The 26,686-nt window shown below is 46.4% G+C and overlaps 2 protein-coding genes across 2 annotated transcripts; both read left to right on the top strand.

Annotated features, from left to right (window-relative positions):
- Positions 1–274: 274 nt before the first annotated feature.
- On the top strand, positions 275–10,082 carry TMED2 (transmembrane p24 trafficking protein 2). The gene is made up of 4 exons (XM_059408259.1): positions 275–570; positions 2,383–2,575; positions 5,419–5,526; positions 8,559–10,082. The coding sequence occupies exons 1-4, from the start codon at positions 391–393 to the stop codon at positions 8,681–8,683; spliced, it is 606 nt and encodes a 201-aa protein (XP_059264242.1). The 5' UTR covers positions 275–390; the 3' UTR covers positions 8,684–10,082.
- Positions 10,083–11,699: 1,617 nt separating this feature from the next.
- Positions 11,700–26,664, top strand: DDX55 (DEAD-box helicase 55). The gene is given in 15 exon segments (XM_059408255.1): positions 11,700–11,877; positions 14,776–14,826; positions 14,920–15,006; positions 15,846–15,937; positions 16,016–16,078; positions 18,633–18,782; positions 19,409–19,598; positions 20,911–20,993; positions 21,746–21,877; positions 22,791–22,883; positions 24,149–24,263; positions 24,726–24,735; positions 24,738–24,893; positions 25,420–25,712; positions 25,936–26,664. Coding segments are annotated over 15 exon segments (1,800 nt in total). The 5' UTR covers positions 11,700–11,769; the 3' UTR covers positions 26,113–26,664.
- The last annotated feature ends 22 nt before the right edge of the window (positions 26,665–26,686 follow it).

Genomic DNA, 26,686 nt, shown 5'->3' with positions numbered 1-26,686 from the left:
CCAGATCTTTCACCACCTCTTTGCACAGTCTTAGGGAGTTGCATTGGGCGCGGGAGGTTTTTCGATACCGCCGCTTTCTCCTCTGGTCCAGGTGCAATTTAGGTTGCCCGGGAAAGGGGAGGGAGGTGGGGACAACGACGTTTGGCCCTTCAGAGCCACCGTCGAGGCTCAGGTTGGGCGGAGCCGCCGTGTCCCTCGGCGGCCGCCGTGCGTCCGTTACGTGGCAGCTGCCGGAGCCCGCCAATCCACGGCGCCCGCATCAGCCCCCTCGGGTGGCGCAGCCGGAAGGGGCGGAGCTGAGACGGCGGCGGCTGAGGAGGCAGCGGTGGCGGCGGCGGCGGCGGCTCTGGAGGCCGCGGTCCTGGTCCTGGCTTCGGCCCCAGCCCCACCATGGTGACGCTCGCTGAGCTGCTGGTGCTCTTGGCCGCTCTTCTGGCCACGGCCTCGGGTTACTTCGTCAGCATCGACGCGCATGCCGAGGAGTGCTTCTTCGAGCGGGTCACCTCGGGCACCAAGATGGGCCTCATCTTCGAGGTGGCCGAGGGCGGCTTCCTGGACATCGACGTGGAGGTGCGGGCACGCTGCCCGGGGCCCAGGCGGGGTCGCGGGGCCGTGCGGGGTTGGCGGCGCTGGGGCGCGCGCGGGGCCTGCGGGGGCGCGGGGCGTGGAGGCCGCTGTCCGAGTGCTGGGAGCGGCCCGGGCCGCCGTCTGGCCCCCCGCCTGGGCGACCCCCCAACGGCCTTTTCCCCCGCGGTCCGCCCGGGTTCCATACCCCGGTACCGGGTCGGATACGGAGCCGTTGCTTAGCCGCCTTGGGTTCTTGGCTTGAGCGGCGGGGCTCCCCGTGGACCCCGTCTCCGAGCTTTGTCGGCCAGGCGCCGCGTGTCAGCTCGGGGCGCAGAAGGCAGCTAAGTGTTGAGGTTGGTCGAGGGCAGGTCCGTGCTGGGGCTGCAGCTGCATTTCGTCGCGTGACGGATTCACGTTGGGGCCTGACGTGAGAACTTGAGAAAAAGTAAAGCGAAAGCTGTTGAAGGCTAGACGGGCATTTGTGTTGTGCCGTTCGTTATTTTTCAAAGAGCGAGCCTGAGCGTGTAACCTATTTAAAAAGAAAAAAAAAAAAGATTTTATTTATTTATTTGACAAAGGTCACAAGTAGGCAGAGAGGCAGGCAGAGAGAGAGAGGAGGAAGCAGGCTCCCCGCTGAGCAGAGAGCCCCATGCCGGGCTCCCTCCCAGGACCCTGGGATCAGGACCTGAGCCACCCAGGCGCCCCACGTGTAACCTATTTTTATGCCGACCTCCAGATACCTCCTGAGGCCATCTCTGACTAGGGAAAAGGTGGACTAGGGTCATTCCGTTTAGGGATAATGATGGCAGATGAAGTATCTGGAGAAATCAGGACATTGTTCAAAGAAAGCTGCAGTCCCTAAATTTCCGTCTCTTATCTTTTTTATTTTTAAGCCGAAAGAGTAAATTGCTTTTATTTTGCTTTCTTAGTAAGTAATCAATACTTGAATTCACTGTTAACATTGTTAGTTGAGTTCAGGGGTTTTCCTTTTGACAGTGGATAGCGGTGTTGGGCACCAATTACACAGTCCCCGTGAAACCCAAAGATCAGGGGATACTGGAAGGAGGGACTGCTGAAATTAGTTAAGACTTCAGAGATCAGCTCTTCCAGTCTCCCAAGTTCTGCAGGTGACAGGCTTTGTAAGAGGAACTAAGTTAGTTAACCAGGGCCTAACAGCTGATTTTTAGCAGATGGCTGAGAACCCGGGTCTCTTAGTTTCCAGTCTGGTCTTTCTTCTTAAGCCATTTGGCATCTCAGATGCCTTCACTGGTTTGCAGCAACCAGTTAGGAAAACCCAAAGGTGTAACTTGCTCCGATTTCTTAGTTTTATTATTATTTTTAAAGATTTTATTTACTTACGGGCAGAGGAGGAGGGAAAGCAGGCTCCCCGCCGAGCTGAGAGCCCCATGTGGGGCTCGATCCCAGGACCCTGAGATCATGACCTGAGTCAAAAGCAGAGGCTTTAACCCACTGAGCCACCCAGGCACCCCTTTTTTTTTATGTTTTGATATTAATAGCATGAATGTGTGTTGGTGATAGAAGGCCAGTTGGAGACAGGTGTAAGGTACTGTTTCTGCTTCTGAGGGGTTTGTGTTTAAGTGGGACAAAGGAAGCGCGTCAGGACTGAAGCAGGTCCTGGAGAGTCCGTCATCTTGTGCAGCCTTGTTTCCTAAGCAGGAGAACTGCAGCCAAAGAGGTCACTCTCATTAAGTGACAACTGCATTTTCTTAGCAAATATTCTACAGCCAATAGACAGTACCTACAAACAGCACGGTTTAAAATCTTTTGTGATGTGTATTTCTTTCCTGCCTCCAGATTACAGGGCCCGATAATAAAGGAATTTATAAAGGAGACCGAGAGTCCAGTGGGAAATACACATTTGCTGCTCACATGGATGGAACGTACCGGTTTTGTTTTAGCAATAGGATGTCTACCATGACTCCAAAGATAGTGATGTTCACCATTGATATCGGGGAGGCTCCCAAAGGACAAGACATGGAAACAGAAGGTGAGATGAACATTCAGATTTATATCCCGTTTCAGGAATTGATGTTCTGTACATTGTTGCTCATCTTGAATGGAGTATTTATATTTTTTGACTTCTTCTTCTAAGTTCATTAATTGTGTTTAAAACCAAAAACTTTAGGGATACATTTTATTTCTCCAGGACTCCAAATTAACAAAAACAAGTTTCTGGGAATTTGTATTTATTTTGGTTCTTTAGAATTGCCTCTTCTGGCAACTTTTTATAGTCAGTCTGTGCTTTTGTAAGCATGTAGTTATGTGTGTTTTAGGTGGTTTGTTGTGTTGATTTGCTAATCCTGGTATAGAAGTCATTGTTTGCTCATTTATACATGACTAGTTGGATTAAACCTAGTTGTTTTATTTTTGTGTGTTTATATCTTACACTTTTCTTTAGGTGGTGGAGATACCTGGGATGGTAGGTGGATTGCTTTTTGACAGCAGCATCCTGTCTTGCATATTTTTCTTTGCTGCTAATTTCTGCTTTGCTTTCCTTTCTAACCTCGGTTTGTTAGCATGAGAGTGTTTTTTCTCTTAATTAAAAAGAGACCCCTACAACTAACTAGAGTTTTAGAGCAGTTGTTTTTATTTGGTTGATGGGAAGTATAGTTAGGCCATTTTAAATTAATGGCCCTAGAACTACAGTGATTGGCTTCTTAGTAACGTCATACTTTGTTTCTTTAAAAATGAATGCTGAGGGTGGAAAGATTCAACTGTAATTGGAGGGATAAAAGTCTTGAACGTAGCTAGTAGCAAATAGTGTTCACTTTGTATGAAGCATTTTGGTGGCTTTTTACCGTTATTGAAGTTTTGAAACTTGTTAGGATGTGAAAAGCAGTTCTAGAAGCGATGTCTGGAGATGGTGACAGAAGCTCCTTCAACCATATTTATAATTCAGTTAATTTTTGTTTCTTCACTGACCAGTAGTACACCCTGAGTCGAGTCTTCTAGTTAAATTGTTTACCAAGAACCAGCACATTTGGATTGGGGTGGTGGGCGGAAGGCAGGGGTTGTACAGTGTACGTCAGGATTTGTGGAAACTAGCAGTTCAACACATTTCCTAGTATTGACATTTGTCCTAAATATTAAGCATTTAATAGAGTACTTACATCATAAAGAAGTATTTGTTAGGTTTGAAATCTGTAGAATTTAGAGAGTCCTACTATTTAGTAATTCCTGTGTTTGTTTTTTGGGGCCATTTACAGTGTAGGACTTGGCTAACTTAAGGAGAATTCGGAGTTTTCAAGAGGTTTGTGCTTGTTTATTTTCTGGAAATTAGTCCTTTCTAAATAGTTAGAAAATGTTGGCTGATGAATGTGACTCTTGAGTTATTCTTAAACCTTTAATATCTAAAATTCTTGCTTTTGTTTGCTAATGTCAGTGAATGGAAACTCTGAAATCAAACCCTGTTCTAAAGCAATGGTCCTCAAGTGAGGACAGTGTTTGCCCCCAAGAGGATATCTGACAATATCTGGAGACTTTTTTTTTTTTAAGTAGGCTCCATGCCCATTGTGGGGCTTGAACTCACGACCTTGAGATCAAGAGCTTCATTCTCTACTGACTAATCCATCTAGGCGTCCCTATCAGGAGACATATTTTATTCTCATGGCCGGGTGGAAGATCCTAAAATGTACTGGCTGGCCCCCCACAACGAAGAATTATCTGGTCTAAAATGTCAACAACGCTGTTCCTAAGAAATCCTGCTCCCAGGTTTCATGTCGTGCTTGGGGGGGTTTCCCAAATGAAGCTTGTGAGGGATGATTTGAGATTTGAGATTCTACCTAACTACCTTAACATGGGTAGGGGTCCTCTGTTGGGAATCTTCCCTGTTGATAGATATTTTTTTCCTAACTCCGTGTTCACTGTCATAACGTAGCCCTGTCTAGAAGCCTACACTTACCCTTCAGAACCCTTAGTCTGCCTTGTATTCATTTTTGGCAAAAAAGAATATCTGATTTTAAACCTTATGCAACCGAGAGCTTGTCTTTTCACTTATGATGCCTGCCATTCCCCACTGTAGTGAAGTTATTGCTGTGATTTCCATAGAGGAATGTTTGAATTTTGGTGTGGATTTTTTCAAGAATGTCTTGGGTTTTTGTCTGGTTAGCTTCATTGAGATTAAAAATCTGTTTTGAGGCTGCATTTATATTAACATTAGAGTTATATGATTTTAAAGCATAGGTTTTTTTGTTTGTTTTTTTTTAAAGATTTTATTTATTTATTTGACAAGCAGAGATTACAAGTAGGCAAGAGAGGCAGGCAGGGAGAGAGAGGAGGAAGCAGGCTCTCCTCGGAGCAGAGAGCCTGTTGCGGGGCTCGATCCCAGGACCCTGGGATCACGACCTGAGCCGAAAGCAGAGGCCTCAGCCCACTGAGCCACCCAGGCGTTCCCTAAAGCATAGGTTTTGATTTTAGTTAAATATTATTATTTATAGAGTTATTATTAGGAATTTTGTTCTATAGTTTGTGTTCTTTTTTTTCTCCTCCTCAATTCTTTTTTTTCTTTTACAGTTAGTTAATATAGTGAACTTAGCAGTAATTCATTGGAGGAAATTTCTTAGGGTGAATTGTTTTCCTTTTGTTAGTAAGCATTATATAGTATGTTTCCCACCCTGAAAGAGCTTTCTGTTCTGGGAACGGACATTTAAAAAAATGCTTTGAGAATTTATTGTCATCAGTAGTCCAAAATGACGTCTGAGCCATTTCGAAACAGCTTCTAAACAGAGTATGCCTTCTCTGAGGAGTATTTTGAGGAATATTGCCTTATGCATATTTTTTCAAAAGGAGATGGCCAAATGTGTGCTAATCTGTTTTTATAATTTTCCGTAGCTCACCAGAACAAGCTAGAAGAAATGATTAATGAGCTGGCAGTGGCGATGACAGCTGTAAAGCATGAACAGGAGTACATGGAAGTTCGGGAGAGAATACACAGAGCAAGTAAGTTAACGCTGGAACTTCACAACGGTGTCTGGTGGCCAGAAAGTCCTGAAGTCCTGTTACCCAACAGCTTACTGGAATTTTCCTCATTTGGGTATTTTATAAATATGATCATAGTAAAGCATTGACTTGAAAATGCAACTATGCAAAAATATTTTTTGAGTACGTGTTTGTAGAGCTTTGTACCAGACTGGTTTTTTATTGGGATATTCATTCTAAACTGAAAAATGCTGTTAAGATTTAGTATGAGGTTTTAGGAGTTTTAAGAAAAATCTCTGGTCTGCTGAGGAGTAAAACTAATAGTTTTCCCAAAGCAGAAAGGAAAAATAGGAAGTGGTTGGTTTTTAATCACATAGTCGACATTTCTTTGCCAATGTATAATATTATATGCTGAAATCTTAGATTTTTTCCTAAAGTGGAAGGTTTAGGCTAATTAAAATAGCATGAAAACATGAGTCCAAGCAGTCACCAGGTGAAGCTCAGCTTGGGTTCCTGGGTTTGTAAACTGGGAACATGGAATGTGTTTATCTGTGGAAACAGTGATGACTCGAATCCCATGTTAGGTTGCAAAAGCCCATCTGGCCCAAGATCCAGCCGGAAGTATTACACCTTTGCACGTAAAATTGAGAGGTACCGTATTGACGCCCGGACAAGATACCATATTTTAGATCCAGGTCCCCACCTGTGGTTCAGTGTTTTTCATCCTCCAAATAGTTCTTGGGGCTAGATCTCATGGGAGCAAGCTCGTCCTCGAGTGCAAAGTGGTTGCAGTCAGGAGTCTTTGTTCCGAGTTTGGGGTAGAGCGAGAGAGTGACTTGAGAGAGAGAGAAGCACAGGCTGAACCTCTTCAAGATGTGGTTCGTGTTCTCCCTACTCTCTTACATTTCTTGCCACGGATGGAAATGAACCTTTAGGACCTAGAGCACGCTCCTAGCCTTTCGGTGGGAGAGTAATGAGTAAACACAACAGACTGGAGAAGTAAGAGCCCCTGTCCTCACTTTCTGGGAGGGGAGTGGGGCGTGAGGGGGACCACCGCTTGTATTCACGTGCTCCCGCCTCTTCCGCTATGGTTCTTTCTCCTCTTTGCCTCCACTGGTACTCTGTTTACCCTCTGGGATCGACACCTCCTCTCCCTCACCCGGTGGAAACCCATCTGTTGATTACCTTGCTCTCCACTGGAGCCCAGCCCATTCTGGGGTGAGAAGGTCCCTGAGCAGAGTCTGAAGGCTGAAAGCTTCTGCTTTTCACTTTAACCAGTTCAGACCAGGTGGCTTTAAAGGTATAGGAGGTTCTTGGGAACACAGTATTCGGAGAATCCTGTCTCTGGTCTGTGGGGGCATCCAACCTTGTTGTTTTGCATTTAATTTGAGTGGAGATGCTCTGTATTGTTTCACAAATAGAGTTTTAGGCTTTCTCTTTATTTTTGAAAAATGAGATAGTTCTCACAATGTTTTTTGTATATCTTCCTACAGCACTTACCCCTTAGGGTTGAACATAATGAGACTTTTTTTCTTCCTTTATCTCCAGTGTTGTACTATACTTTGTTACTTTTAGATGTGGCTAATGTGTGAATAGCGTGAGGACATTGTCTTATACCCACACTTTTCCAGGTAAAGTGAAGAGAGAGAGAAATACTTCTTTTTACATGACGGCTTAATATTTTGAAGTATTTACTCGGCCATTCCCCTCTCTGGACACAAGTCTTAAGTGCTAGTCCTTCACAGTTAATGCTGGGTATTTGTTACTAAGTTTTCAGCAGAAGTAAACTTCATGGCATGGAATTAGTACTAAAAACTTCAGCTTTGGTGTTTTTGAGGGTTCTAATTAGTAATATACTTGGGCATGTATCTCTTCTTATTCTGGGAAAACCCCATTTTTTGTTAACTGTAAGTTTTATTTTTGGGGGGCTAATTGCTTTTCACTTCTTTTTGAGTGATTATTAATCTAGTAGCCATTATAATCTAGGTAATGTTCTACAAATGATATTTATCTAAAAATATGACACTCACTTATTCATCTGATAAATATTATTACTATATTGCTGATTTATAATTGTTTTTAAAATTGGCCATTTGTAGAAAAGTCAGAAACTGCCTAGTAATTTTAAAAAGTAAAGGCTGTAGATTTGATCAGAAATTTGAAAGAATGTGACATAGATTGAGCAGAATAAATTAATAAAGAGTGGTCTTGGCTCTTGTTTTAAGGATCAGACCCTTAGCTTAAGAGTGGGATAGATCATGGACTGGTTCCAGTTTGTTGTAATTGCCAGTATTGGTTCATGAAACTGAGAAGCCTTCAGCTGGTACAGCTGTCAGATACATAGTAGGTGCTCAGTATTTGTTGAATACATGTTTAAGGAAAAAGCCACTTAGATTGACACATTTTCACTAGGTAGGTAGTGCTTTAGGGTAACTGTGTGTTCTTGAAATAGTCTGTATTTTTTTTCAAGTCTGTTTTCTGATTCAGCAAAAAAGATTATAATATAGGATATTTTTTTTTAAAGATTTTATTTATTTATTTGACAGAGCTCACAAGTAGATGGAGAGGCAGGCAGAGAGAGAGAGAGAGAGAGAAGCAGGCCCCCTGCTGAGCAGAGAGCCTGATGCGGGACTCGATCCCAGGACCCTGAGATCATGACCTGAGCTGAAGGCAGCGGCCCAACCCACTGAGCCACCCAGGCGCCCCTATAATGTAGGAATATTTTAATGTGAAGGAGAAAGGAGGTCATATTGGGTTTTAACCCTAGAGGTTGAAGTCACTTGGACCAGTCACTTTTCCTCACTGCTCTCCATACACAAGCAGAGCAGACTTGACCATATCCCATGAATCTTTAAGGTCCCATTTAAAGCTAAAATTTTCTGCTGCTGAGTTTGTTGAGTTGCTTGGGGACAAAAGACAAAAAGTATTTAGGATACTGTGAATGGTGTGAAAATACTCTTAGAGTAAAGACTAGGATGACTCATGATGCTTATGCTTTATTTTATTTTTTTTTTTTTTTTGGTTAAATTTTGTCTTTTTGTCTGTCCTCACAGTCAACGACAACACAAACAGCAGAGTGGTCCTTTGGTCCTTCTTTGAAGCTCTTGTTCTAGTTGCCATGACATTGGGACAGATCTACTACCTGAAGAGATTTTTTGAAGTCCGGAGGGTTGTTTAAAAGCCTTTTCCTGATGATCTCAAAATCATAATTCACTGTTTACCAAACATCTTGGTGATAATGATGTCATTAGTTTCTACATTTTTATTTTTGAAACTGTACATTCACAGCTTATGTTTCTTTGTGATTAATAGATATTGGGGGAAAACACCTTTTTAGGACAGTTAGAGTGAAAATTTGACACTTGATTGGCAAAAATTTCTTATTTCAATTCTGCCTCCATCATCCAGGTCTGTCAGAACTCCCCAACACTATAAATGAAACACAGGCATATAGTCCTGATTATATCTTCTTTCCATGTGTTTTCATGAAGTGCAGTTCAGGAAAGTACTTCATGGATAGTACTTCACTTAAATGACTGCATTCTTTGGCTCTCTTATCCTGCAGTTCAAGTCATTAAAGATTCTTTTTGTTGAATCCTTATGAGAAACAACTGTCTGAATCTTGACACTTTCTACCCAGCCTCCTGGCAGAGCTCTGACTGGAGTGTGGCCAGATTGGTACTTGGATACTTGTCTATCTTGTTTTTGCTTTAAAGATTAGACTTAACCACATTTCCCCTCTAAATTTGTGTTTTAAACCTTAGGACTCAATCACATCCAATTAAATTGATGACACAAGCAGCTAATAACCATTTTTTGGTTTCTGCCTAACTTTGCAAGCAGTCTCTACTAAAGCCGGTTCTCTGGATGTTGCAGGCAATGGTAGCTCTTTTCTTTCTGTGCTGGCACATCCACTTTCTCTGCTCTTGGCATGTAGGAAGTGTGCGTTCATAAAATTGGAAACATCTGGATTTCTGATGCCAAAGGATTAAAGCCTCTTGGATTTCATTGCAATGATATACAGCCACTATTTTATTTTTGATCAGTGGCATTTTTGCCACTGTTTAATTAGGGTACTGGACATCACTGTCAGTACTAGGATTTTGTTTTTGTTTTTTGGGTCTTTCTTGGCACATGTGGATTTTGTTTTGTATAAAATGAAATGACTTTTTTTTTTGGTCTCTGATGATGGGTTTAAAATTAAAGGAGCATCTGGTCGCGGTGTGGGGGTGATCCAGGATTATGTTGTGACTGATGTATATTAGTTACTTGTACATTTTTTCCGGATCTTTACAAGGGGAAAGCTACAAGTAACGAGTTTTGTATAATTAATTTAAATTTGTTACAGGTTTTCATGTTCAGGATAAACAATTTTTCAACCTTTGGTGAAAATACTTGCAACAGTTTAAGGTGACTGTATTTTACCTTAAGACAACAGTTGCAATGCCAATTTTTTTTTTTTTTTTTTGGGTGTGTGTGAAAACACTTCAAAATTGAATTAAAAGATGTACATTTAAAATTGGTTGTGTATCTAATCTGCCCCAAGTTCAGTAAATAAACAATTCTTTTTAAAAACAGTATTTTGTGTTTCATATTAATGATTAATTCACATCTGTTAAATATCAACTTTCTATTCATATTTGAAATGAGACATGTTTGTGTTTTCTGAGTTACTATGCCTGTTTTAGATGTCTGTCGCTTTGTACATCTGTAAACTTGAGGATAGTGAGTAGGAACCCAATATTAGTTTTCCTTGAGTGGTTTCTTTTGATGATTCATTGTTAATATCTTAAGTATTTTTTTTTCATTTGGAAAAAAAGTTGAGTTATTTAACTCAGCTGCCTGGTTTATTGGATGTGGGAAACACGTTTAGGAGGGATTCAGTGATTTGTGCAAGGCCCTCAGATGAAGCCTGGTGGAATCAGAAACTAGATCTCTGCTTTTAGAAATTGTTGCTCTTCCTCTGTTACACTAAGGCCCGTTAGTAATAAACTACCATTTGTTGGACACTGTGGAATGTCCTGGCACTATGCTAAGTGCTATATGCAGTCTGTTTTAATTTATTCCTCAAAACGGCCCTTAACCTTGGGTGCTATTATAATCCTCCTTTGGGAAATAGGGAAACAGGCTTGGAAAGCATCCAAGGGTCCGAAAACTAGTAAGTAGATACCCAAATGCAAATGCTAGTATGCTCTTTCCCTCTGCCTTTATTTTCAGAGCTATGGAAGTCCCATTTTATAACAGTTGTCAGGGGTATTTTGAGGTGTGATCCTGTTTCACTGGAAACGTTGCCTCAGACTTTTTTTTTCCACTTCATTTAGTTTGTGATGACTGGAGTCTGTATGAGTACTATTCCCATTTATCCATCCCCAAAATATCTGAGTGACTGCTGTGTGCTGCCAGCTGTAGCCCCTGGGTTAAAGAAATTAAAGAAAAATCCCCATTGTCGTGGGACTTACCTTTTAGGGGAGGAAGAATAACCTTATTAAGTAAATTGATCAGTGTATTAAGTAAGTAATTGATCGCGCTATTAAGTAAGTGCAGTGGAGGGGAGGGGAGGCAGGCTGAGCGGTGTTAGTGATTAGGCAAGGAAGCCGCACTGAGATGACATCTGTTAAGTTCGGCGCAAGCCGCGCACGGAGTCCGGAGTCTGGCACGTAGCAGGCCATGAATGAAAGCTTGCTGAACGAATGTGTGCGTGGACAGATGAGCCCGCCCCAGGCGACGGCGAACCGAGGAACAGGAAGATCATGTTCTCATTTGGTAATTCTAACCTTGTCGGAAGTAAACCATCATTTAGTGTGTACCGGGCGCTAGGTCCCCACCATCCCCGATTTCGCATATCTGTTGACTGGGGCTCCGGGAGCGGGGTCCATTTCTATCCACTCCAGACCATCCTGTCCCTTGGCCAGGACGCGGTCTTGTGCTGCCACCTGCCCCTGATGAGCGCAGAAAGCCAGCGAGCCGGAGCAGAATCCCTCCGCCGAAATGCCCGTTCTCGGTGGGAATGCGCCCGAGCCAAGGCGGCTGCGTGGGAGGGACGGCACGACCCCGGTCTGGCCCCGTCCCCACCGCCCACTTTCACTGCCCGGCGGTCAGCTCTTCCCGCTCGCGCAGGACCCTTTCCCCGAGCTCGGGAACTCTGCTGCTAGAGCGCGGTTGCCGGCGGTCCCGCGGACGGCCGGAAGCGGAAGTGCTCGCCGGCGCCGCCCCGGTGGCGGCCGGGTGGCGGCGGTGGCGGCCGAGGCCGAGGCCGAGCGCGCCATGGAGCACGTGACGGAGGGCTCCTGGGAGTCGCTGCCCGTGCGGCTGCACCCGCGGGTGCTGGGCGCGCTGCGGGAGCTGGGCTTCTCGTACATGACGCCGGTGCAGGTACCCGGCGCGGCCGGGCGGGGAAGGGTCCTCCGTGCTCCGGGGAAGGGGGTGGCAGGCGGGGCAGGGAGGCTCCGAGCGGGCCGCCCCCACCCCGCCCCGGGACTTCTGCCGCGTCTTCAGTCTGTCTACCCTGGTTAATGACGCCGGCGGGTGGGGGGCGGCGGCGCCCCCGCGCCAGGGCCCTGACCTCCTCGGCGACCATCACCCCCCGCCCCTGGCGCCTGTGAGTGCTGGGGCCCAAGTGCCGGCTGCGTCCCAGCGCTGCCTCTCTAGCAGGTGACAACGTCTCCGCGCCGTTTCCTTCTTACGGGTTTCCTAGGGTTGCTGTGGGACGTCCCTAAGACAGTGTTGGACACATTATGGGAGCTCAGAAAATAATACCTGCCGTCTTCCTATGCGGGCCAAGTGAAGCCTTCTGGCCCCATTTATATGTTTACTCAAGAAATATTTGTTGTGGGGCGCCTGGGTGGCTCAGTGGGTTAAAGCCTCTGCCTTCGGCTCGGGTCATGATCCCAGGGTCCTGGGATCGAGCCCCACATCGGGCTCTCTGCAGGGAGTCTGCTTCCCTCTCTCTCTCTGCCTGCCTCTCTGCCTACTTGTGATCTCTGTCTGTCAAATAAATAAATAAAATCTTAAAAATATTTGTTGAGGACATACTGTGTATCAGGTTTTCTAGGCTCTGGGGACTTTGCAGTGTTGGTCCCCAGGCATGGACCTTATTTTCTTTTTTTAAAGATTTTATTTATTTATTTGACAGAGATCACAAGTAGGCAGAGAGGCAGGCAGAGAGAGAGAGCGGGGAAGCAGGCTCCCTGCTGAGCAGAGAGCAGGACTGGGATCATGGCCCGAGCGGAAGACAGAGGCTTTAACCCACTGAGCCACCCAGGCGCCCCTTACTTTCTACTGCAGGGGAGGGAAAAAGGAGTAGAAAACGGTCATTTCAGTTGCTGGTAAGTGTCACTGAGGTCCAGGACAGGAGGTTAAGGTGGTGTGTTAGGGAAGGCCCCTCCAGTATCAGCCATTGAGCTGATACCGGAATGATTGAGGAGCTGACTGGGGGTGATTGGGGCAGGATATCTCAGCAGAGAGAAATGCCAGTGCAGATGTTTGGGGCTAGAGGTGACCTGGGAGGAACACAAAAAAGGCCTTTGGTTGGAGCCATCAGGCTTAGTATAAGAGATGAGCAAAGTAGGGTCCATGTTGTGCAGGGCCTTGGGGGAGTCTGGATTCCATTTAGATGCAACCGGAAGCCATCTTAATGGGAAGCAACGGATGAAGGGAAGGGAGGGGACTGCTGTGTGGAGAATGGACTTCAGGGGCTTCGAGAAGCAGGAGGTCAGGGGGGGCAGTGTCAAGTGAGAGGTGGTGGTGACTTGGAGTAGAGTGGATTCTGAGAAGGGAAGTTTGAGAGAGTGTTCAGGTTGTTGGGGGGCCAGATGTAGGCTTACCAAAGAGAGGAATCTAGAGGGAGTCAGGTTTTTGTCTTTAGCAGCTGGGTAGATGGCGGTACCCATTACTGAGATGAGTAAGGCAGGGAGAGGTAGCACGTTTCCGAGGGAAATTCAAGAATTACTGAGTTGAGACGTCCATGAGACCCTCAGGAAAGAGGTGGAGGAAGCAGGAGATGACAGTTGGGGGTACTTCGAACCCTGCCTTGGGACTGTAGTGCCGGGAGACCCAGTCACTGACATCAGCTGTTGGTAATCAGGGGCTATGCCGTCCACTGTGGGAGTCGGTAGACACATGAGGCTCTTGAACACTTGAAATATGGCGAGGCCAAGTTGAGATGTGCTCCACCTGTAGAAGGTACAATGGATTTTGGAGACTCAGGATTAAAAAAAGGAGTGGAACATTATCTCATTAATTAATTTTTAAAATATTACCTGTTACAGTGACATTAGTCTGGGTCTCCTGGGTTAAATAAAACACAGTAGTAAAATTCATTTTACGTTTTTCTTTTTACTTTTTTTTTTTTTCAAGATTTTATTTATTTATTTCACAGAGGAAGAGAGATCACAAGTAGGCAGAGAGAGAGGAGGAAACGGGCTCTCTGCGGGGCTCGATCCCAGGATCCCGGGATCATGACCTGAGCCAAAGGCAGAGGCTTTAACCCACTGAGCCACCCAGGCGCCCCAAATAAATAAAATCTTCAAAAAAAAAAAAAAAAAGTGCTCTATGTGCTGTGATGGGTGAGCTTAGGCTCTGAGGACCAGGAGTGGGGTCTTGGAGGGGATGACCTCAAAGCTGAGACCTGAGTCTGCTTTTTGCAAGACCTGGAGGTACCCTGTGGTGTTTAAAATGAGAGGGTTTATTGGAATCATTGTGTCTTTTTTTTTTTTTTTAAATATTTCATTTATTTATTTATTTGACAGCAGGAGAGTACAAGCAGGGGGAACAGTGTAGAAGGAGAGGGAGAAGCAGGCTGGCTCCCCGCTGAGCAGGGGCCCAGTGCGGGGCTTGATCCCAGGACCCTGGGATCATGACCTGAGCTGAAGGCAGTTGCTTAACCAACTGAGCCACCCAGGTGCCCCTGGAATCATTATTTTTTGATATGAGAGCTGGTAGATACTCCAAACCTCAGTGTCTTCAAACCCTTCCTGGTCCAGAGAGGAAAAGGACGTGAGGCAGGGCTAGTATTTAGGACTCTGGAATCCCAGCTCAGCTCACTGTTCCCTCCACACTGTCTGTACAGACACCGCTCCTGTGTTCTGCTGTGTTGCCTCTGAGCCAACCCCCTGGGGTGCTTTGTGGTGACTCTACTCAGGGTCTGCATTGTGTGTGTGTGTGTAGGGGGGACCCACTGTGACCCAGGCCACCCACTGTGTTCCGTGGGCTTTGGGCGACCTCCATGGAGCCTGGCATTCTCTAACGGGGGCTTTGCATCTCTTTCTCTAGTCTGCAACCATCCCTCTGTTCATGAAAAACAAAGATGTCGCTGCAGAGGCGGTGAGTACCTCATCGAAATGCAGCTTGTCCTCCTGTTTTCCCTCCAGAATGAACTGTGAGGAAAAGCAAACCAAATTATCTCCGTCTTGGCAGGTCACAGGTAGTGGCAAAACGCTCGCTTTTGTCATCCCCATCCTGGAAATTCTTCTGAGAAGGGAAGAGAAGCTAAAAAAGTATCAGGTGAGGTGTATTTTTACTTAGTCGTTGTAGAGGTCACAGTTCAAAGAAGCTGGTCAAAAGATTGAAAAAAAAATCTGTCCTCATTACCTGCAGATACCCTCTGTTTCTGAACCTGCCTGCCTGTTGATATTTATCTGTGGCTCTCCAGATCAATAATTCTGTGTTTCCTCCCTCATTCATGGCTTTGTGCAGAGCAGCAAAGACTCGGGTCACCTGCTGTGCTCGTTCCCAGCCGAGTCTGAACAGGGCAACGCTCTGCCTTCCTGCGTAGCTCTTAGACTGTAATAAACAGCCTTCCTTCTGTTTACCGCTGTGATTCTTGCTGGGGATTTCAGCGTTTAAAACGGTCTCAGGAGTAGAGCTGAAGCACTGGCTAGTGTTCCTGAGCGCCAGAAGGCTGGGATAGCCCTTTCGGAAAACGTAAGCGTGTGGGATACGCTCCATCCAGGCATGAGCTATAGTGTGACCCGCAGCGAAGTCAGTATTGATAAATCAACTCTGTATTATTCAAGGTGTCTTTAAACAGAAGCGCATATAAAAACCAGCTTCCGTATTGATTGATTGACAAAACATGACCAGAGGCTCCCCGGAACCTGACCCTGCATTTCCCCCAGTGGGGATGCATTTCAGTGTTTGTGAAGCCCGTGTTTGTCCATAGTGAGACCTGGCTGGGACCTAGAGCAGTGACTGATAAGCCCTGGGACAGAGGAAGCAGTGGAAACCCAGAATCCTGTTCCCCGGGGCACTCGGGGCACTCTGTGAGCTGCACGGTTCTGGCGCAGGTGTTCAGCTCTGTGAGCCCGCTCTGCTCACTGTCTCCTTTCCCCGCACTCGGGCAGGTCGGGGCGCTCATCATCACACCCACGCGGGAGCTGGCTATTCAGATAGATGAAGTCCTGGCGCATTTCACGAAGCACTTCCCGCAGTTCAGGTGAGTCGGACACGGCTCCCCTGGTAGCTATGGGCTGTTCCTTTGCCTGACCTGCTCAAGACCTGTTGCTTGTTTTAGCCAGATTCTCTGGATCGGAGGCAGGAATCCTGGAGAAGATGTTGCAAAGTTTAAGGAACAAGGGTAAGTTTGCTTGCTTCTGCTCCTTGTTTTTGGCACTGAACCCAAGAGGAAGCGATACCTGGTCTCGGCCTCATGGGGAGCATTCCCTTCGGCAATGCCCTCTCCCCAAAAAGTTGTATTCTCCAGGCCACATTCCCATTTTGTCTGCTGGCTCTTTCCTGGGGAATATGGCCTTGATGAGCATTTCGCCTTCAGTGAGTCTCACCCTGCAGAGGAGAAGGGAGTCGGGGTGGCCCTACCTCTCGCCAGGCTGACTATACAGAATTTAGAGCCCTTGCTTTTCTCACTCGGGGCTCTCTAAGTGGTCTTATCTCACTCCTGGTGGTCCCTGACCTCACGCTGAGTCCCAGCCCTGCAGGTAGCTACTTGTCTGCCTGGCATTTCCCGGGTATCTCCTGGCTATTGCAGACATGTCTGTGATGGGTGCTTTTTATTCCCAAATCTTCATGTCGTCTGGGGTTTCACAGTCCCCTGTCTACCCATGTGCTTCTCCTGAAGTCGGGGACTTGACCTCGATGCTCCACTGTCCCTTCCGTCCCCGCCCCTCGTTAACCATCACCGGCGCATTCACATGTTCTCTCCAGAGCACACATCTCGAGCCCTTCGATTTTTCCCTTTGCCCCCTCTCCCGCTCTGATCTGGACCAGCCTGTCTCTCCTGGGCTCCCGCCGTAGCGTTCTCTCCTGTGTGTTTCTGCTTTGCCTTCTTACAATCTACTCTCCAAAGAGCAACCCAGGTGGCCTTTTCAGAGTGCCAGCCTGATCATATCACTCATTGAAAACTCTTTACTGGCTCTTTACTGCCCTTAGGAAGGATCCTAATGTTCGTACAGGGCTTGCCAGGCCACCATTCTCCACTGCCGCTGCCTTCTCAACGCCTCTGCTGCTGCACAGACCCAGCTTTCCTCTAGAGCACTGCGTGGGTCAGGTTCCCTGGGTCCCTAGGCAGGCCCAGCGGTCGGTGTGCTGTCTGTCCCACAGCATTGCATCTTCAGGGCCTCACACGGTGCCGAGCACACACAGGTGTTTAAAAAACAGGCGGATGTTTGGCCGCATGCTGGCCATCAGCCCTGTGGGATTTTTTCAGCTGCACCATGAATAAGGTTTATTACGAATAGTGATGGGTTTTGTGGCTAGTTTGTTCGAGAAACTTAACAAAGAGAACTGCTTCTATTAGCATTTGCCGTGTACCAGCTATCCTCTGCAGTGCCTTTCAGCTGGGGTCACAAAGTTGTGTAGGGGTCAGAGGCTAACATCAGTGTGTGAAAGGGCTGGGGTGGGGTTGGGTAGGAACTGCTCAAACACTCCTCTCTAGCTGGTTGGTTGCCTTGAGGATTCTGGGCTCAGTATTGCCAGATAGTGAATTTTTTAAAAAGAACATGGAATTCCAAATTTTTATGTGTGAGCTCTACACATTTTAAACCATTGGCATGTGATTCACATTAAAAAACAAAAACAAAACACGTGGAAGACCTGGCTGGCTCAGTCAGTGGAGCATGCAACTCTTGACTTGGGTGGGCTTGTGAGTTTGAATCCCACTTTGGGTGTAGAGCTTGCTTAAAATTGAAGGGGCATCTGGGTGGCTCAGTCAGTTAAGCATCTGCCTTCAGTTCAGGTCATGATCCCACGGTTCTGGGATCAAGCCCCACCATCGGGCTCCCTGCTCAGTAGGGAGTCTGCTTCTCTCTCTCCTGCTGCTCCCTGTTTTTGCTCTTTCTCTCTCTCTTGCTCTGCTCTGTCAAATAAATAAAATCTTTAACAAAAGTTTCTTCTAAAAAAAAAAAACCCAAACAAAAAACCAACTTTTTGCAGGGCAGCCAGCGTGGAGGGACCGTATTTGTCCTTTCATCTGTGGCTGTGATTTTTTTTTTTTTTTTTAATGATTTTATTTATTTGACAGAGAGATCACAAGTAGAGAGAGAGAGGGAAGCAGACTCCCTGCCTAGCAGAGAGCCTGATGCGGGACTCAATCCCAGGACCCTGAGATCATGACCTGAGCCAATGGCAGAGGCTCAACCCACTGAGCCACCCAGGCAGTCCCTGCAGCTGTGATCTTTAACATAAAATTCTCTCTAATTCTATTAACACTTTCATTTTGTAGTTGAGTTACTTTGGGCCTAACGTGGCTGAATAACTTGTTGTAGGTCAGGGGTCAGCCAACCTTTTCTGTAACGGAACAGATGATAAATATATTAGGTGGACCGCGTGGTTTGTCACAGGTATTCGGCTCCACTGTTGGGGCGTGAAAGCTGCCGGAGACAATACATGCTGTGCATCGTCAGTAAGACGGCACAGAAGCAGATGCAGGCCAGATGTGGCCAGTGGGCCCCGTGTGTGCCCACACCACCCTGGGTCTTGGCCTGGAACCTGTCTGTTTTCCTCATGGCCCTCACGTTTCTGCCCTGAGCCCTGTCGCCTCACTCATGGCTGTCTTTCCCTTTGGTGGGAACTTAGATGACCTGGGTGACCATGGGGCATTCTAAAACTTAGTATTTGGAATCACAGATATTCCCAAGGTCCAGAGAGTGTGGTAAATGTTTATTGTGTTTTCAAAGTGGGAACATCATTGTGGCCACTCCAGGCCGCCTGGAGGACATGTTCCGGAGGAAGGCAGAAGGCCTGGCTCTGGCCGGCTGTGTGAGGTCCCTCGACGTCCTGGTGTTGGATGAAGCAGACAGACTCCTGGACATGGGGTTTGAGGCAAGGTACTGGACTCTGGGCTTCTTTGGCTTTGGGTGATACTGGCAGAAAGGAGAGCAAAGTGAAACTCCTTTACCACCTTATGACTGCCTTTATTGGGCTCATTTGAATTTCAGATCATTAGGTTGTTTGATCTTTCAAGTACTACCACACAGTTTAAGTTCCAGTTCTACTTCTTAAGATGCATTTTCTTTCATAATTTCTTTTAAAGTTTGTGTGTGTGTGTTTTGAATAGCTGTTGGGATATAATTCATCTATCGTATAATTCACTTACTTAAAATGTATAGGTCAGGGTTTTTAGTTCCAAAAAGTTTTTTGTCTTACCTTCATTCTCTTTTAATTGCCCCACGTGATAAAAGTACAATTATGTATTCATGTTGGAGAAAACTTGGAAAAACTTAGAGTATAAAGAAGAAAAGAAAAGTATAAAGAGAGTATTAAAAAGTATAAAGAGTGTAAAGAGTACAAAGTGAAGAAAAGTTGCTCATAATCTCATCCCCTGGTTAATGTCTACTGTAAATACTGGGATGGCTTTTCCCCTGGTCTTCTAAATACCTGTTTACTGTCATAAGGTGGTATTTGTTGATGATGCTGATAAACGAGGGGCTAAGCTCGAGGCCTCTTTTTTTAGCATAAACACCATCCTGGAGTTTTTGCCAAAGCAGAGGAGAACAGGCCTTTTCTCTGCCACTCAGACCCAGGAAGTGGAGAGCCTGGTGCGAGCAGGGCTACGGAACCCCGTCCGGATTTCGGTGAAGGAGAAGGGCGTCGCAGCCAGCAGCACTCAGAAAACTCCTTCCCGTCTGGAGAACTACTACATGGTGCGCACTGGATCTCCTTGCCGATTCCCGTGGCTCGGTCAGAATGCTGACTGGGGTCTCATGGGCGATGTGGCACTGCTTCTAGGGCAACCGCCTGGAGGGCGCTGTTGACATCCATAGGCTCCCCGGGTTGCGGGTGTGTGTGTGGGGGGCTGCTTCATTGCTGGTGTTTCCGGGCTGGGCTGGAAAAGTCAGGAGCCCACCTTTCCCGGGTAGAGGGAGGGGTCCATAGGTAGCGTCGTGCCTGGCTGAATGGGTGGCAGAATGCGACGGCCCCGGACAAAGCCCAGGGACACATCTTGGCTTTGTCCCTTACTAATTGAATGCACTTACCTATACAAAGGGGCTCCACTACTACCCACTTCATGGGTTGTGGTGCGGATTGATTGATTACTATGGATTAATACAGATTAGGCTAGTGTGTAGTACGTAGTAAGCACCGGTACCTGTTAGCTCTGGACACTGGCTGTGGCTCTTGTGGCTTTCTGCTGTTTTGTGTTCATTTCACTGATTGTGTTCGGAGAGATCTGAGTGTGTGAGAAGAAGTTCCAAATTGAGAATTTGGTTTTGGTAAAAATAGGGGGAGTACGTGCAGATGGGTTTAAATGTCTCTCATGTAGGGGCCTGAACGCAGCCGTTGAGTGAATTAGGAGGGACTGGAGTCTGTCTCCGTGGCGGTCTTTGAAATTTTGTACATTCTTTTCTGGAAGCCTGGGTTCATCTTACAGCAGCGATTTCTGAACATGGAGATGTATCAGAATCTCCTGGGGGCTCTTAAATAGTATGGATTCTTGGTTTGAATCCTAGACCTACTGAGTTAGTGTGCTGTGCCCAAGAATCTGCATTTAAAATCTATCCTATCTACCCTGGAGGGGTACCTGGCTGGCTCAGTCTGGAGAGCGTGCAACTCTTGATCTTGGGGTCATGAGTTCAAGCCCCATGTTGGGCATAGAGCTTACTTAAAAACAAAACAAAACAAACAAACAAACAAACAAAAACCTACCCTGTATATAGCTGGTGTGGTCCCTGTCTGTATACTGGGATTTGGGGACGATTGCTTTAGATGACTGTGTGTCTCCGTTATGTGACTCTGACTTCTGTCAGCAGCACATGCTGATACCCATTCAGAGCTAGGTGGACCGATTAATTCACTGACCGATTAATTCATTCTGTGATAGAACACAGAACTGTGTTCTGTCAGTGGAGGAAATCGGATTCCTTAACGTTTAAGGCTGAAACTGAAGATAGCTGAAGAGCTTATTAGCATAAGTTTTTTTTTTTTTTTTAATTGATTTCCTTTTTTACTTTACAGGTATGTAAGGCAGATGAGAAATTTAACCAGTTGGTACATTTTCTTCGAAATCATAAGCAGGAAAAACACCTGGTCTTCTTCAGGTAATTCTTCTGGATGCTGTGGTGGGAGAATCTGGGGTTCAGTCACCTCCAGAATGTACAGATGCATGTAGCCCTAAGGTTTGGAATTCTCTCAGGAATGTTTTTGCTTCAAGTAACTGAGAACCCAGCTTTTGTGACTTAAGCAGGAGGAGTTATTTTTCTCCTGTAGAAAGAAGGCCAGAGGTTAGGCAGGTCCTGACATTGGGTAGTGTCTCCCCCGTGTCCAGGTCAGTACTTCTGTGACTGTCCTTGGCCTTTTATTCATGTCTGTCCCTTCATGGTTTGAAGATGGCCACCGTCATGCTTGCTGCCCCTCTGCACTGAAAACAGAAAAGGGAGGGGGAAGGGCATTCTTCACATCAGAAGAGCAGAAAGCTTTCTCAGAAGCTCCTCTTCCCCAGCTGACTCAGGTTTTCATTTCAGGGGGCAAAGGTGAGTCACTGGGCAGCCGCTCACCTCCAGAGAGGCAGAGGAAATGAGTGTGCAGCTGTCCCAGCCTCTGTTGTAGAGGTGAGGGAGGGAGTGGCTGGGAGTGGCCTTGAAGCAGCCAGCCCAGTGGCTAACACTGTTTTGTCCTGCTGTCAGAACTCCAGGAGGGCTTCAGATCTAGAGTTTAGGGTGGCTCATGTTGGTAGCCATTGTCCCAGAGAGGATGGGGTCCTCTCCACTGCAGCTGGTGCTCGCCGCCTCCGTCCCCAGCAGTAGGGGACCCAGGCGGCCAGTGACTCTGAGCCCTCTGTCCGCTCTCGCAGCACCTGTGCCTGTGTGGAATACTACGGAAAGGCTTTGGAGGCCCTGGTGAAGGGTGTGCAGATCATGTGCATTCACGGGAAGATGAAACACAAGCGTGATAAGATCTTCATGGGGTTCCGCAGATTGCAGAGGTGCGTTAGCTGCCCTGCAGCTCACTGTGTGCTTCCGCAGGGCCCTCACATGGGGGTTGTGTTCTCTGCCCGGAACCCTCTTTCTCCTCTGCCCAGTTATCACACCCGCTCTGTGTGGTCCCGGGGCGCCCCATCCCCAGACTGACCCCATCATGCTGCACTGCGCTGACTTCCCTGCAAGATCACAAGCTCTGAGAATCTGGCCCAGCCCCTGGCCCAGGGGTTTTGATACCTATTTGTTGAATGGGTGGAGGGCATTTGGGTAGGAGCAATTCATTGAAGTCTCATAAGTTCTCATTGGGTCACTGCACAGTTGGGACCTCGCATCTCAGAGTGGCCATAATTAATTATGCATGTAGAAGCAACATTTTTCTGCTTTTCTAAGAGCCTCCTGGCTGTGTTGTTAAAAGCACTCTTCTAGGAGTGCCTCTGCCCTTGGCTCAGGTCATGATCTCAGGGTCCTGGGATCGAGCCCCCGCATCGGGCTCTCTGCTCAGCGGGGAGCCTGCTTCCCCCTCTCTGCCTGCCTCTATGCCTGCTTGTGATCTCCCTCTCTCTGTCAAATAAAATAAAATCTTTAAAAAAAAAAAAAAGCATTCTCCTAGACAGAGTGATAGAATGGACTGTACACCTAGGATTAGACGTATTACAGTTTTTGGTTTGTTTTAAAGAAAAGTATGCTGATTTAAAAAGTCCTTTCCCAGTCTCTTCCCTACCTGTTTTCGTTGGGAATTTGTGAAGTCCTGGATATCCTTAGGAGGAAAAAAAGTCAAAATGGGATTCCTAACTGCTTGCATCTGTGAGAGGTTCCAGAACCTGTGCAGTCCTGTCGTCGTCCTCATCGAGGCCGGGAAAGACTGATGGTGAGGATGCTTGCCCCCCTCTCTCAGAATGCTGTTTTCTCATTTTCTAGTGGGATTTTAGTGTGCACGGATGTCATGGCCCGAGGAATAGACATTCCTGAAGTAAACTGGGTTTTGCAGTACGACCCTCCCAGCAGCGCAAGGTACGGCATGACGGAATGTGACCCTCTGTCAGGAATCCGGCTCCATGAATCCTGATGAAGATACACATAATGATGTTCATCAAAACATTACTTTCGGGGCACCTGGGTGGCTCAGTGGGTTAAGCCTCTGCCATTAGCTCAGGTCATGACTTCGGGGTCCTGGGATTGAGCCCCACCTGGGGCTCTCTGCTCAGCAGGGAGCCTGCTTACCACCCTCTCTCTGCCTGCTGTTCCGCCTGCTTGTGATCTCTCTGTCAATTAAATAAAATATTAAAAAAAAATTACTTAGCAAAAATGGATGAATAGGTGAACCGTCCCTGGCGTGTGAAAATAGTGATGCCATAGTATACGATTTGTTATTTTCACATGCTTTTTTTTTTTAAACAGTGACAATTTTCTTAAAATATTTTATTGTTTTATTTATTTTTTTTTAAATTTTTTTTTAAGATTTTATTTATTTATTTGACAGAGAGAGATCACAAGTAGACAGAGAGGCAGGCATAGAGAGAAGGAAGCAGGCTCCCTGCCCAGCAGAGAGCCCAATGTGGGGCTCGATCCCACGACCCCGAGATCATGACCTGAGCCGAAGCCAGTGGCTCAACCCACTGAGCCACCCAGGCGCCCCAGATTTTATTGTTTTAAATGAGATGAGAGAGAGCGGGAGACAGAGATAACATAAGCAAAGGGAGCGGCAGGCAGAGGCAGAGGGAGAAGTAGACTCCCTACTGAACGGGAGCTCGATCCCAGGACCCCGGGATCATGACCTGAGTTGAAGGCAGATGCTTAACTGACTGAGCCACCCAGGCGCCCCTCCATGTGCTTTTTGAAGTTCTTGCACAGAAGCATCTGATAGATGCTTAAAGGAAATCAATACATGATTCCATATATGAAAGTCTTACTCTCCCAGAACAAACTTAATTTCCTCATAGATCCTTCCAGACAGGAAAATGTGAGGAAACAGACCTCCCACGTGGTAATGATCATTATTTTTTGTTGGAGGGCTTACAGGCCACTTTTCTGTACGTTTGTCTCCCAGTTTTCTTCTAGGACCTGTTTTACCTGTATCATCAGATAGGCATACATGTAAACTTTCCTAGTTCACATTAAATGTCTTGCAGAATCCTGTCCAGTTTGCGGTCTATATTTAACTGCCGGCATTTGCATCTGTGACCCTAGTGAGAGGCAGGGTTGGGCTGAGCCATGGAGTCTGGGCCCCTGCTTGCCCACTCTCACATGGTGATCGCCATCCCATCCCCCATTCACAGTGCCTTTGTTCATCGCTGTGGCCGTACAGCCCGCATCGGCCACGGTGGCAGCGCGCTCGTGTTCCTCCTTCCTATGGAAGAGTCCTACGTCAGTTTCCTTGAAATTAACCAAAAAGTAAGCGGTCTTCTCTTCTCATGTAGGATGCCCAGTGATAGGGTACTTGGTAGAGTTCTTTTCCAGCAAGTGGCCCGGAACTTAGAGGAGGGGTCTGCACACTCGGGGGCCAGGTGGTGACACAAGGGCAGGAGGTGGCTGGCTTGAAGGCAGCGGGGAGGCTCCCGGCCCATTCAGGGTGGCAGCCACTGCTCAGCTCCAGCTGAGTGTCAGTACTTGGGGACATAGACCTAGTGTTGGATATTCCCCAACTAGAAATCAGGATTTTTATATAAAATTGATTTAAAAAATTTCCTTAAAAAAATATCAGACTAAGTAAAGTACTTGGGAATTTTGGGCTTCAGTGTCTCTGATTAAAGATTACAATGAATTGTTTTGCCTTTGGTTTTGCTCTGGCTCTGATGGGGTTTTGGGGGCGAGGGCATCCCAGCCAGAAGAGGTGAGCATGTGGTCTGTGTGCAGTGCCCCCTGCAGGGATGAAACTCCAGAAAAACACAGGAGACCTCCTTCCAAAGCTCAAGTCCATGGCCTTGTCCGACAGAGCGATGTTTGAAAAGGGCATGAAAGCGTTTGTGTCCTATGTCCAGGCTTATGCGAAGCACGAATGCAACCTCATCTTCAGAATAAAGGGTAAGGTGATTTCATGTAATTGTCTCCTTAAACACCTACAGCCTTACAAATAGTGCAGGTGTGAAACTTCGTCTTATAAAAATGTTAGGTGTATGTCAGGGTTAGTATTTTCTAAATTTTTTTTTTTTAAGATTTTATTTATTTATTTGACAGACAGAGATCACAAATAGGCAGAGAGGCAGGCAGAGAGAGAGGAGGAAGCAGGCTCCCTGCTGAGCAGAGAGCCCGATGCAGGACTTGATCCCAGGACCCTGAGATCATGACCTGAGCCGAAGGCAGAGGCTTTAACCCACTGAGCCACCCAGGTGCCCCAGTATTTTCTAAATATTTAAAAGAAGCATCCCTAGGGTTTGTGTAGACAGAACAAATTTGCTACCGAGTATTCCTTTTTGGTAAAAAATAATTATTTTAATTCTAATTAAAAAGAACCCACTCAGTCATTCGGTTAGAAAAGAGCCATCTTCTTTGGGTTGGTGCTTACGATTCTATTTTGGGTGTGCTAACTCTGATGTTTTGGTTTAATTAGATCTTGATTTTGCTAGTCTTGCTCGAGGATTTGCCCTGCTGAGGATGCCCAAGATGCCAGAACTCAGAGGAAGGCAGTTTCCAGATTTCGTGCCTGTGGATGTTAACACAGACACCATTCCATTTAAAGATAAAGTTAGAGAGAAGCAGAGGCAGAAACTACTGGAGCAACAAAGGAAAGAGAAAAGAGAAAATGAAGGGAGAAAAAAATTCATAAAAAATAAAGCTTGGTCAAAGCAAAAGGCCAAAAAGGAGAAGAAGAAACAAATGAATGAAAAAAGGATGAGGGAAGAGGTACAGTTTTCCTTTATTACTTGACTACTCAGCTGAGAATTCTGAATGAATTTTATCAAAGTAGTGTCTTGTAGTAGGGAATGCGTGGGGCTTTTGTATTCCTTTATTTTGTTGGGAGTTGGCTGGGAGTGTGACATGTTTGTGGAAGCTGATCTGAGAGCGTGTCGTTGCTGTGAGAGCACGTCCCTGAGACGTTCAGTGGTTTGTCACTTTCTGCATTTAGGGTTCCGATATTGAAGACGAGGACATGGAGGAACTTCTCAACGACACGAGGCTCTTGAAAAAGTTTAAGAAAGGCAAAATTACTGAAGAAGAATTTGAGAAGGGGTTGTTTTCGAGCGGCAAGAGAACAGTCTCGAGAGCAGATACGGGGATGCCTGATTCGGAAGAGGACTGCTGACCCGGCCGCAGGGCATACTCGGAGCGCAGGGAGAACTGCAAGTGGGCCCCGCACAGCACCCACGCACTTTCCCTGTGTGCTGGATCCACAGCTGGCATCCAGGAAAGTCGTGTTCACACTGGGGACGGAGGGCGCGCTTCACACTCATGACTGCTTTATGGAAACCACAGCAGCCTTTAAGGCCAACAGAAGAGGGTAAGACTGAGTGTAAATAATAGATGTATTTATTTTGATGGGTCCCCTCTAAATTAAAGCTCATTTTTTTGTGCCTATTTTATACTTACTTTCTAACATAAAGATACTGAGGTATACTTGATTTTTGGCCTTTTAAGTTTCCTTACTATTACCAACCACCTGACCTTTGTGGGTATCCTTGCCCTGGACTTGAGTTCTCTCTCTGAGGAACTGCACAGAACACCCATGTGGAGGGGCTGTTGTTGCCGGGGTTTTCTTCTCTTTGAAGAATTGTCCCCACCACAGTTTTAGGGGAAGGAAGCAAGTCATTCTAGGGAAAAAAATTATGCTTTGTGTCAAATAAAATATTGCCTTCTATTTGAATGTCTTGAGTGTGTGA

This window comes from Mustela nigripes, chromosome 8 (assembly GCF_022355385.1).
Source record: "Mustela nigripes isolate SB6536 chromosome 8, MUSNIG.SB6536, whole genome shotgun sequence".
In the NCBI taxonomy this organism is placed as follows: Eukaryota; Metazoa; Chordata; class Mammalia; order Carnivora; family Mustelidae; genus Mustela; species Mustela nigripes.
This window is presented reverse-complemented; position numbering and strand designations above follow the sequence as displayed.

Excerpts from the sequence above, each read along its gene's own strand:
- TMED2 (XM_059408259.1), top strand. The coding sequence starts at position 391 with ATGGTGACGCTCGCTGAGCTGCTGGTGCTCTTGGCCGCTCTTCTGGCC. Across the intron at positions 2,576-5,418 it reads ACAAGACATGGAAACAGAAG|CTCACCAGAACAAGCTAGAA; the intron begins GTGAGATGAACA and ends AATTTTCCGTAG. Across the intron at positions 5,527-8,558 it reads GGAGAGAATACACAGAGCAA|TCAACGACAACACAAACAGC; the intron begins GTAAGTTAACGC and ends CTGTCCTCACAG.